The sequence below is a fragment of the Chelonoidis abingdonii genome, chromosome 8 (assembly GCF_003597395.2).
Source record: "Chelonoidis abingdonii isolate Lonesome George chromosome 8, CheloAbing_2.0, whole genome shotgun sequence".
NCBI lineage: Eukaryota > Metazoa > Chordata > Testudines > Testudinidae > Chelonoidis > Chelonoidis abingdonii.
The window spans coordinates 16,527,510-16,540,168 of record NC_133776.1 but is presented as its reverse complement, the minus strand read 5'-3'; the positions used below and the strand labels follow the sequence as shown (position 1 = coordinate 16,540,168).

The following is a 12,659-nucleotide window of genomic DNA, read 5'->3' as shown; positions in this document are numbered from 1 at the left end:
GACCCGCAGCTACACACAGCTCTGTCTGTAGCCCTGCATTCTGTCACAATGCAAGTCCCGGTTAGCATACAAAACAAATCCCAGCTTTTTTCAGACAGACTTGTAAAGTGCTGACAAGGATGGGGCTAATGGTATGCCCACCCTCTTCCAGAAACTGCTAAGAGTCCTGAGGGTAACATGTCGAACAAATCCTCCTGGTACTCAGACAGCGTAACGTGTGAGAATAACAAAGCATTTCCTTAACGATGTTATGGTTTAACACCTAAACCATGCAACTTTTCAGGGCCAGGTTATCTGCTGGAGTAACTCCATGGAAGTCAATGGATTTACACCACCGAGAACATGGCCCTCAGTTTTGCATGTTTCCAACAGGAAGCCTGGTAAAACACATCAGTTTCACATGAGTTTCACTTTGAGATCATGGAAAGTTTCAACCCCCAAACTGAAGGTGAAACTCTGGGTGTGTGAACCTGTGTGTATCAAATCCAAAGACCTTGTTTGTACCAAGGTATCAGAGGCAAAGCAGACAGATGTTGCATAATTTAATTATTAACCTATTTTACAGATGAGAAAGATGAAGTGGAAAGGGTAAATGATTTGGCCAGGAACACAGAGATTCCTTTACTAAATAAGAACAGTCAGCCCTTACACAACACTAGAACTCACATCTGCCTGGCTGCCAAGCCTGTGCTAAGACCATTCCTTTACACTTTTTCCTTCTCAATTATATTCCCCCTCCCCACTCAAGCAAAGGGCATGTGATATGTTGTGATGACAGAAGTAGACACAGCTGTGATTGTCTGGCACACAGGTCTTCCAGCTTCTAACTGTTAACTAACCCACCCACAGTCAGAAGAAGGGATGTGAATAGCGAAGAGTCTCACAGAATTACTGTACACAGAAGCAAAGGCTGAGCAGTCTGTTCTTGTGAGCACACATGGACACCCCTAGTGCTTCTACGATCCTAAGAAATGCAAATTATAGGTTGGGATGTATAACTGATTACATTATGAATGATGTATGAAATAACCCTGTTATACAGCACTTCACACTTTAATAGTGCCTTTCACGCACAGCACTTGTAGCATTTCACCCATGTTCATGAGACTTGCTTCAGGTCACATTGTGAGCCAATGACAGAGCCAGAGAAGAATCCTCAGGAGTCTGGACTCCTAGCCCCTTGTTCTAACCTCTGTCTGCACTGAGAATAGAGACAGCACTGCCTCAAGACCAGCTGCATGCTGCTGGGTTGTTGCACACACTCCCTAATAAGCTCAAGTGATTCCAGTAAAGAAAGTCAAGCCCAAATATCTGATACTCCAGAGCACTCATGGCATACAAGGTATAGGCCTGCCAAGAGCCAACGGAGCTCTGTGCAAATTAAAATGGCCCTGGGAAGCCAGAATGTGGTTCACAAGATGGGGCAGGGCAAAACTATCAGCCATGGTCACTGAGAACCTGTGAGTGTAAGGGCTGCTCAGGGCTAGTGCCTTCCTGAAAATCATCATATCATGCTGATTTGAACCAGAAGAAGAAGATGATTACAAGGAGCCAGCCTTTAACTTCAAAGAGAAGCGAGGCTATTTTAAAAGCAGGTGCAGGAGTTCAGCAAGAAACCAGGCAGACTGTGTTTCTACAGGGGTTTTTCTATTTGCAACAGCAGGCAAGATCCCAAATCCTTTCTACTTATCAGTGGATTTCACTGACTTAACTTCTTCATCTTCAACCATCAAGGGTTTTGCAGCCAGTTAGCCATTTTTTTCCTATGGAAAAATCCATCTTCATCTCAGTGCTTTAATGTGGCTGAGGTCAATATTGCTGCATATGGAGAGGTTGACAGTCCTAAGCCCATTTAACATTACTTGTTCTGAGAGTGGAAAGCACAAAACACAGAGGAGAGCTGCTGATCTTTGTTACCTAGCAAGTTGGATTTTTAATTTTTGCTTTTCTCCTGTGATTTTAGTGCTTGTGAAAGATGCAGGACTGAGATCTGGGGATGTGCAAAACTTATACTGCAGGGATCTGGGCAAGCATTTTGGGGGGTTCAATTCTTTGGGTTCTGCATACACAGCTTCTTGTCCTGCTTCGATTAGACCCAAAACCTTGGACTAAAACTCAGTTAAAACCATTGACTTGCACCTGGCTTCATGCTGAAGACATTTAAAACAATGGTTTAAACATCTTGGTTTAAAATCATGAACTAATCCATGTTTGGCATGCAGTTGAGTCCAGAAGTGTGAGACTGTTGGTATTTCATCTGAGTTTCAAATTCATAATAAAACCTAGCAAGATTTACATAGCTTTGCTGAGAATAACAGCTGTAAGAAATGGAGACTAAAGTCTTCTATTTATCGACAGAACGGATCCAGCCCCAATAGTTGTGTTTCAACTGTGACTCGGAGAGGAGCGTAAACAAAATTCAATGTCCATTCAACCCTTCCCTTTACTGCAGACTGTCAGGAAGGATAGAGACTTCTATCGTGCACTAGACAGAGACCACCACTTCATTTTAGAAAGGTCACCCAGTGGCCATCAGATGATAACGAGCTTGGCAACTACAGATCTGGGCTGGAATTGAACAGATCTAGAAATGAAAGGTTCTGTAATTGACTACAAATCCCACAAGCTATCCCATCCCCTTAGAAGTTTTTAAGTCCTTGCTCTCTTCTCTCCAAAGAGAGAGGTTGCAGGGGTTAATGACATAAGGGAGAGAACATGACAGCAAAGTGACCTGGTGGTTTCACACCCCAAAGATCAATGGGATTAGGATTCAGGAGAGCCAGTGCAGCTCACCAGAAAAAATGGGAGAGCGGTGCAATATATGGGTATGAGTTTAAATACCCCAAAGTCTAGGGACATTTAAATCTAGAGTGTTGGTTCTAGCTGTTCCCTAGTCACAAGCTGAACAATTATTTCATCCCCTTCAACTTTCTGAACACCAGAACAGTGAAAGCTGGGCTATATTAACAGTGAGACAGTTAGCTGGAATATAAGGGAAGGGTTGCGTGTAGCACAACTCTGGCTTGGGCAAAATGGATTAAAATACTCCAGGGACACAGACTGCAACTTATCAGAACAAACAAAACAAAACTCCTGCTACTGTTCAATTTTACCGTAAAGGCAGGGGAGGAGGAGGGGTTGCTCAGTGATTTCTTTCTTCAGCTGCCTTCTTTCTCTCTGGAGGCTCAGACTGCCTTTGGCTACGTCCACATGGTGAGCTGGGGCTGTAATTTCCCTACTCAAGTATGCATACTCGTGGAGGCGCGATGACAGCTAGTGCTTGTATAAATAGTAATGTAGCTGTGGAAGCACAGGCAGTGACAGTGGAGGCCTGGCTGAGCTGTGCCGAGTACAAACCTGTCTCAGACTGGTGGGTATGTATTTGCCATGGCTCAGCCCTGCCTCTGCTGTTACCGCGGAGACACTGCTATTTATGCTGGCGCTAGCTCTCACTGAGCTACCGCGAGTATTTGAATTAGAGCTGGGGAATCACATCCCCCCCAGCTCATAGCGCAGATGTAGCCTTTGATGAATAAACAATGCAACATAAACCCTCTGGCTTACATCCTGCAGTCTGCATTGTGCAGTAACAGCTAACTCAAAAGGTACATTTGCCAAGCAGTCAGAGGTGTGATGCCAGCATGGATAGACGTACGTGAGGTAGATCTGATCTAGCTAGCGTGAGTACCAGTAGTAGTGAAGGTGCAGCCCAGCAGAGTATATTCCCAGGCTCTCTGGCTGACTTGTACTTGGGTGGCCAGCCAATGCTGCAGCAGCTTCTCTGCTATTGCTTCCCATGCTAACTCGATGAAAGGTACCTCTGTACATCTACAGTTCCAATGGCAGCACAGACATACCCAATGTGTAAGTGGGAGACTGGGAGCTCATCAGAATACGTATCTGAATACCTGTCTGCGGCTGGATCGCTTCAGGTATCAAAAGGAAGTTGCACAAGAGCCTGCAGTTCACAGATCATCATATCATACAACCCTAGCACCGCTCTCTGCAGACTTCAGCCTGGTCTGCACTGGCTCGATCTAAGTTATGCAACTTTAACTGTGTGAATAACGTAGCTGAAGTTGACGTACTTAGACCTACTCACCGTGGTGTCTTCGCTGCAGTGAGTCAACTGCTGCCACTCTCCCGTCGACTCTACCTGCACCTCTCGCGGCAATGGAGTACTGGAGTCGACGGGAGAGCAATCGGGGGTCGATTGATCATGTCTAGACTAGACATGATAAATTGATCTTCGCTGGATCGATTGCTGCCCGCCGATCCGGCGGGTAGTGTAGACACACCCTTCTGAATAACCACGGTGGATACTGTTTCAGACTGGCAAGAAAGCTCTCTCTTACAGTGGCACTGCACTAAGATCCAGCCAGCTGATGATGAAGACAGCAAAACTAGTGCTGGGCCTGTGTGTGTGTTTTAGAGGGAGTGGTGCTCTTTGGATGCTGGTTTCAAGCTAAGATGTACCAAGGAATTCGGTGATCGCTCCCCACAGTAGACATACCCTAGAAACACTGCAACTTGGACCTCACTTTTCTTCAAAACCTGCCTTTAACTGTGCACCCACTTATGTGTGCTCTCAGCACTAAAGGATAAGAGTAAAAAATTCTAGCACTAAGACAGCACTTTTTTCCTCCAACTCCATACCCTTAGCACTAAGTTGGAGCACTTTCCCTCTGTATCACTAGCAGTCAGGGGTGAGTGGCAGTACTCTCTCTCTTTCTCATATCCCCCCTCCGCCCCCCCGCCAAACACACACACCCCACTAAGTGGCAGGGCTTCCTGTCTTTTCTGGCTAAACCACAACGAACCTGGGATGATAAAATTGTGGAAACCAAAGTCCAGTGTACCTTAAGGGTTCCTGCTTACATCAGCATGGTAACAAAACATCTGCTGGGCTTCAGGGATTCTTTATTTTTTTAAAGCATGTTTTATTGGAGTGTCCTGGTTTTCTTCAAGATGCTGTTGCATTTTTTCTCTTCCAAAATTTTAAAATAAAACCCAAACTTAGTTCAAATCTTCACATTCCTGAGCCTTCAAGATAAACTATCCCTTTTTGGAATGAGTAAATGTTTCCACTTGAAAAAGGAATCTCTTTGGAAAGAAATGGCAGCCAAGTGAAGTGTCATGTGGCTTCATGCTGCATAGACCTTTTCAGAAAAGCCAACTCTTTGCTGTGAAATGGCAACATTAGAGAGCTTCTCTCTCTCTGTCTCAAAGAGAAGTTGTCACCCCACCCACACAGTGCAGCCAGCTGAGATCAAAGCAATCTTTCCTTAGGGCCTGATCCTGCACCCACTGAAATTACACCAGTGACTTCACTAGAAACAGGATCAGACCCCTAAACTTGTAAAGAGATTGTTTAGTGCTAACAATACAAACAAGTAATAACATTTTACAGCACTGGAACTTCAGTTTGAAGACAAGACTCACCACTTCTTCGATTTCAACCGTGGGGCTGGATTCCGGGGGATGAGGAACAGAGCTCTCATGGGATGCATGTCACAAAGGGCTAAAAGGTACAACAAGAGGCATTAGGTAGGGCAGGAAGCAGAACAGATACTGAGCATTTCACAGATAAAGCATGTGTTGGGGCAGATGGAGAATCTAGAGACAGGATTTCTCTAAGTAACAAGAACTCTAACATACCACTAAATACCCCTCCAGAGGCACCTTCCAGACCAAGGAGTGGCATGATGCTACAGATGGGCTGGCGCTGCAAAGCTTGGATCAAGATCTGAACTCCCTCAAGCTTTGGGGATGTCTGTACCCGGAGTTTGGGTTTAGAGTTAGGGGCTAGCTGTGAAGTTTGTATGCCTGCAGTTTTGTATTTAACCACACTGACAGGCACTGATGCAGGCGACAGCTCACATATGTGCTGCATTTCAAAGCCATAGCATGTGCAGGGATCTCTGCCCTGGTTACTTTTAACAAACAAGGTCCTAGGATAAAACTGATAGGAGTTTTAACAAGTTTATGAGCTACCTAAATGCATCAGCTAAATCCTTTGCATTGTTATTTTTGTCACAAGAAAGGCCACTGAAATAATACTCAGCGCATTGACAATGTTTTTCATCCATACACCTCAGAGTGCTTTAAAAAGAAGGGTAATTATTTTTTAATCCTCATTTCAACTAGGAGAAATTGAAGCCCAAGATCACGAGTCAGTGAGACAGCGAGAAAGACTCCAAGTCTCTTGACTCCCATTCCAGTGTTCTATCCACTGGATCACACGGACTTACCATAGCATCTAGAAACCTTCCTGTTTTAGTTCTCAACATTCACCCCCTCCTCTGGGCTCCCCAGTCCACCCTTTGTCAGTCTTGCTTAGACTTTTCATCTCTTTGGCATGGGGACTGTTTGTATGTAGTCTGTTGTACAAAACAGCGTGCATGGCTGGTGCTTAGCAAATAAGAGTGAGTTACAATTTAGTTGTAATAACTCAACCAAGGCAGCGCGTCTACTTACGAGGAGCACCTTCTGCCATCTCTATGGCTGTTATCCCCAAAGACCATAAGTCACTCTGAAAAACAAAATACAGAGAAATGTCTAGTGCAGAAGAACCTTGTAACAATTGAGAGTCCTCTGAGGGAGGAGTGACAGTATTGCACTCCATAGAAAGGGTTTCTGGGCCATTTTATTACGGCACAGAAGGTCTTCTTTTATGTTTTTCTCATTGTCAGTGCATTGTGAGTAGGATTCCCCTTCCCAATGGAGATGTGGTTTTAACTTTGTTTGAATGCCTGAAAAACAATTGCCGCATGAGAACTCGGAAGCCCCATGATCCAGTGCGATCATGTTTCAATAACAAAGCAATACATCTTTTGAGAGTAAAATACAGAAACTCAGACACATGATATTTCAGCTGCTGCAGCTGCACTGGGCAATTCAATGCTGAATTGTTTCACCCTGCTCCTTCTTGCAATACTGCCAGCTTCTGACTTGTGTGCACTTTAACCTGCAGCCCTAACTGAACAAGGCAGAGTAGAGTGTGCAAGGACAAGACACCTCTGGACTCTCTAGACCAGGGGTCGGCAACCTTTCAGAAGTGCTGTGCCGAGTCTTCATTTATTCACTCTAATTTAAGGTTTTGTGTGCCGGTAATACATTTTAATATTTTTAGAAGGTCTCTTTCTATAAGTCTGTAATATATAATTAAACTATTGTTGTATGTAAAGTAAATAAGGTTTTTAAAATGTTTAAGAAGCTTCATTTAAAATTAAATTAAAATGCAGAGCCCCCCGGGCCGGTGACCAGGACCCGGGCAGTGTGAGCGACACTGAAAATCACCTCTTTTTTGTTGACAGAAATCTTGTCAATATGCTTAGAATCAAAGGAAACAGATTGCTTCCTTTACTAAAATGAGATTATTGCAAATGTATTGGTGTGCTTTCTCTTTGCCAAGTGGACTGCAAAGCTTTTCTAATTTAAAAAAAAAACTTTTAAAAATCCAAAGCAGTATAAAATGTGTGTTTCCTGCTGTGTTTTTCCTTCCCTTTCAGACTCCATAGATTGCCTACCTCTGTCAATATGACTCAACCTGCTCTATGGATCTTTCCCTCTCCTGGGGGGTGAAGCAATTTCTCCACATGTGGAAACTGTTCCTCAGACATCACACCATTCATACCAACTTCTGCTGTAGCTGCTGCACCTTCTCTCCTCTCCCTTTTTACTTTAACACATTTGAAACATTTTAATACTTGTGAAAGGAGTGAAATTGGCAGTCCCATTGACTGAGGCGCTCTGTCGACAGAGGGACAAACCCTGATGTCCTTATTCAAGCCAAATTCTCACTGGAATTTTTGCCTGGGGATGGACTAAATCAGACTGGATTCATTTATTTATTTAAGGCATCTTTACTGGCGTAGCTGAACATCTTGCATATATTCATGATATAGCAACATCTTACTGTCCTCTTATTACAGATGGGGAAGCTGAGATAGAGAGAGAGGAAGTGACTTGCCCAAGGCCATATGCAGTGTGTGACAGACCCAGATATAGAATATGGACCCCTTGAGTCCAAGGGCTTGTTTACACTCAGAAGTTTTGCCTCTAACTATACCAGTATAGTTAAGCAGCAGAACCCTTCTGCTGGGGACACAATTATAGCAGTGTTTATACCAGTAGAGTCTATTCTGATTCAGGAACGGAAATAAGCATTTGCAGTATAAGGCATCTTTATACTGGTAGAAATGAATCTAGGCCAGGTCTACAGTATAAACTCAAGGTGGCATAGCTCTGTCTGTCAGAACCACCAACAAAGGGTGTTGGGGGCTGAAATAAGCTCTACCAGCAATGGTGCTGGTACAAACTGTGTCCACACCACTAGGGAGTGCTTTAACAGTACATGATACCGGTACAGCTATACCAGCAAAGCGCTCCTTGTGTAGGCCTGGACCGACGCTAGCGCTTTACTGATATGTCGGGGGCGGGAAATTAGTTCACCCTCTAACAAACATAGTTATATCACTAAAACTTTCAGGCATAGGTCAGCCCTTAGACTGTCCCTCCCATCTAAACTGCCTTGCTAACCCTTTCCTGATGAAGGTGTGGGGGCAAGGCAAACTTCCAATTCCCCTGTTAGGGGCCCTGCTTTCCTCTGTAGAAGCAGCATTGCGTCCAGCCCCAGATCTCAGGGGATCCACAGAATTCCAGGACAGATGTCCCATAGGAGCTGCGTGCCAGGGCCAAGGTGTCTTCTACTAACAGCCACCCCTTTACTCCACCAATGAAAAGGTGCCAGAAAAGCTAATATAGCCTATGGTTCCTGCATGGTACTGGAGGAGGGGGTGATGCGTGTCAGTGCTCACACAGGAGAGGTGAGAGGTATATGTAGAGGAGCCCATTCATGCTCACATTGAGGAAGTGGGATGATCCCTGCTGTCAAGGGACTGGACTGAAGTATGACCTATAGAAATCTAAATAGTTTTCAAGGATGCATTCATGCTACAACTGACCTGGGCTGGATTTGAACTGATGTTAGAAGGCTCCATGTTCTCCTACTAATCCTTTGAGCTCTCCCTATGGCAACTAATTTCACAACATGCACCACCATCAAATTAGTGGGCAACAGAACAAAGGTGGAATGTCATGGCTATGCTTTTAATTTTTTCTAGCAAGACTTTGGTGTTAGGAGCAACTGGCTCAGTTGATACTCTTGCTCTGATGGCATAAATAGCCCACAGTATCAATCAGTGTGCCCAATTGGTAGTGGACAGCTCACTAGTTAAAATTAGATGATCTACAAATGGATTTGATGCAGTGCCCATAGACAGGCTGCTTAGGATTGCTTAAAAATATAAAGCATCTTGAGATAATTCAGAAGAAAGAGGGGACTGAGCTAGGTACTGTTGATTAAAAGTGAGATAGGAGAGCTATATTTCTTCAGTGGGAGGAGAAACAAATAGATACACTTCCTTGTATTCTGCTCCAAAACCTTCTGCAACCCACGTGGCGAATTCAGCAACTGATCTCCCGAACACCTAGAGCAAATGGGGAGCTTCGTTTTGGAACACTCACTTGATATAACTCTCCTATCACTTCTCCTGGGATCATCGCATTTTCAATTGGCAACATTTATATTCCTGGGTATTCACCAGGAAGCATTTGTAAGCGGTGTTCAACTGCCCATGCTAGAGAGCATCTAGAAGTCATTGATATGCTGGGTTTAAGCTTTGAGATCCATTAATGAATCTCAAAGACACTTCAGTTCTTGCATACTGGAGAAAATGCTTCAATTACCAGGACACTGGAAAGATTTAATGTATATGCATATGAGAGAGAAAGTGATAAGTTTTCTTAGTGGCCATGATACAACTTACTTTTGGCAGAAGTTAGGTAATTCATTACTCCAGACACTGTGTAGGTAGAGCTGTATAATGATTTATAACCAAGTACCGAATACATTAAAAAGAGAACACAGACTAATTTCAGTGCCTTCATTTGAAGTATAGCCTCAGACACATCTCTGAGGCTGGTGGACAGCCAGCTGGCACCATAAAGAGACTCAGCTAAAGCAAAGCTGAGGAGCTCTCCTATAGATGATATACTCCACTGCAGAGCAGGGGAAAAGACCAGACATTCAGGTACAGCCATCTACTCCACCAGGGGTCCACTGGCAACAGCTTCGCCTTCTGGTGCCTGTCAGCATATCCAGTTCTATACTGTACTCTTCTAAGATGATTTCCTGTCTTCATTGATATGAAGCCAATGATCCCAACTGTCTTTGGGATCAGTGGTGGATTACTGCATAGGCCCATAGGGCCTGTGACCAGGGGCCCTGGCCAATTTGGAGCCCCTGGAAAAATCTCCCCCTGCCATGGCTCCAGGGCAGGAGGAGCTCTTGCTCCGTGACGCAGCCATGAAGCCACAGCGGGGGCACAGAGCTTCTCCAGTCTTGAGGTAGCTGAGGGGTCAACATCAATTGGTTACCTGGTAGAGGTGGAACTTTAACTACAGCTCAAACAATTTTTTTTTACTAGAAACGTTGGGGATATACTTTAAAGTGGTCTCTTAAAGGAAGAGGCTGCCTATTCAGGGTGGTCTTTACACGGTGGCTTCTCTTTATATGGATAGACTTAAAAATCACAAATAGTTACATTTTAAAACATAATAGGCCTGATTCTGCCCTGCCATGCAAGGGTGCTATTCCCATTGAAGTCATGATCCCTTTCTACTATGCTTTCGCCTTTCCTCTTTGCCTTCCTCTATCTCTACCTCCTCTTCAGTTTTGCTCTCCATTTATCCAGTCCTATCACATTCCTCCAATCCCTCTCCACCTTTCCCCGCCTCCATTTCAACCCAGCATGCACTCCTTCAAAACTAAACCTCTCGAAACCACGTTTTTATCATATAAAGAAAAGGAATATTATATCTAATCAGATGTGTGGTTTGTCTGCCCTCTCTCTTGCTTTTTGTAGTGTAAGGTCTTCAGGGCAGGCAGTGTGTCTTCCTGTGTGTTTGGGAACCACCTAGCACATTTGGGAGCTACTGAAATTTAACAAACAGCAGCAGCAGCACGGAGAATTGCAGATGTGTTAGCGAGGGTAGCACCAAGCCCAATTTTTGAACGCATTTAGGACCCAATCCTACTCCCAGAGACCCACTGACTAATGGGAGTGAGATTGGGTCCTTAATCACATGCCAAGACCTGGGGTACTGAGTTGAGGATTCAGTGTTTTCTCTGCAAGAGTTGACACTTCAAGTACATAAACAGATCTCTTCATACTATGTTAGCTACTAAAACAACACAGCTTAGAGATGGATGAGACCTGTTAGGTCATCTAGTCCTTCCTGAAAGGCCAGTGCAGGACTGATCCTCACTGTATGTAATAAGCAATAATACTTATTTATGTAACTCTTTATAGCCACAAATCACCTTGCAAACACAGGACTCAATTCTGCCTCAGTGACAGAGTATGCTCAGAGGGCAGCTGTGGCAGAGCAAGGTGCCTGCAATTCCTCAGCCACGAAGGCACCTACAGGAAACCTCTGCATTCCCTCACATAGGTAGTGCTGGCCAATAAGAGGCGCACAGCACTCAGAGATGGACCAATTCACCACAGTCTCGGGCAGTCTGTACCAGGAGGATTCTTATAAACTCTGATGCAAGGTTGAACTTCCCTGGCCCTGGAGACCCTTTGGGTGCAGTCACCTCTACTGGCACAGGAGGGTACAATTCACACCCTTCTGTGCCAGAGGGGGTGAATCAAGCCCATTACCTCATTAATCCTCACAGCATGTGTCTTGCAGGTAAGTACTGTATTGTTATTCTCAGATGGGAAGAATTCATCTGTGCTGAAACTCCACCCGCTTCATGGAGTTACATCAGGGTTGAATTTAGCTCAAAGAGAATTTAAGCTACCAATCTAACAAGAGTTAGAAGGAAGCCCAGGCTTAGAACTTAAGAGGTCCTGGCTCCTATTCACACATTCCAACCACTGGACATGCTGAGTTATTCTTAGAGCTTTGCCCAGCCTAGTTTCAGATTCACAGTTGGCAGGTCATTGCCACCTCCCTTGGGAGACTATTTCGAAGTCTAATCATTGTCAATGGCAAGACATTTCTCCTGCTGTTCAGCCTAAATTTTCCCCTTATGGAATTTCATTCCAGTTGTCCTAACTGCAATTCCTTATACTGCCCTAAAAACTCCCTGGCCACTCTTTCAATCTCCTGTCAACCATCATGTCCTCCTTTGTTGTTGTTCACTCAAGCTATACAGTGCACATTGACTATCTCAGTCTTTCCACATGGGTCAATTCTTACAATCCCTTCATCATCATTATTGCTCTTCTCCGAACTCCTTACAATTTCTCAGCCTTCTGGTATTCAAGTGCCCAAGATTATAAACAATACGCCAAGTGATTTTAATTAGACACAGAAAGGGATTATCACCTCTGCGTGTCTGAAAGGGAAAGAAAAACAAAGCAGGAAACACCTATTTGGTACTTATTTGGATTCTTTTAATTTTTAAAAAAAAATGAGAAAAGCTTTGCAGTCCACCTGGCAAAGAGAAAGCACACTAATACATTTGCAATAATCTCATTTTAGTAAAGGAAGCAATCTGTTTCCTTTGATTCTAAGCATATTGACAAGATTTTTGTCAACAAAAAAGAAGAAACCTCTAGGAAAAAAACAAACCTCAGCAATGT

The 12,659-nt window shown here is 44.1% G+C and overlaps 1 protein-coding gene across 12 annotated transcripts in view; it reads right to left on the bottom strand.

The window, feature by feature from the left end:
- TNIK (TRAF2 and NCK interacting kinase) overlaps nt 1–12,659 on the bottom strand; it is a 317,025-nt gene that overhangs the window by 87,392 nt on the left and 216,974 nt on the right. For all 12 annotated transcript variants that reach the window (XM_075068394.1, XM_075068396.1, XM_032783680.2 and 9 more), the window contains exons 8-9: nt 6,478–6,532; nt 5,443–5,521 (exon numbers count right to left, since the gene is read on the bottom strand). In XM_075068394.1, the coding sequence (XP_074924495.1) occupies nt 5,443–5,521; nt 6,478–6,532 (134 nt within the window). The remainder of the gene's footprint in view (nt 1–5,442; nt 5,522–6,477; nt 6,533–12,659) is intronic.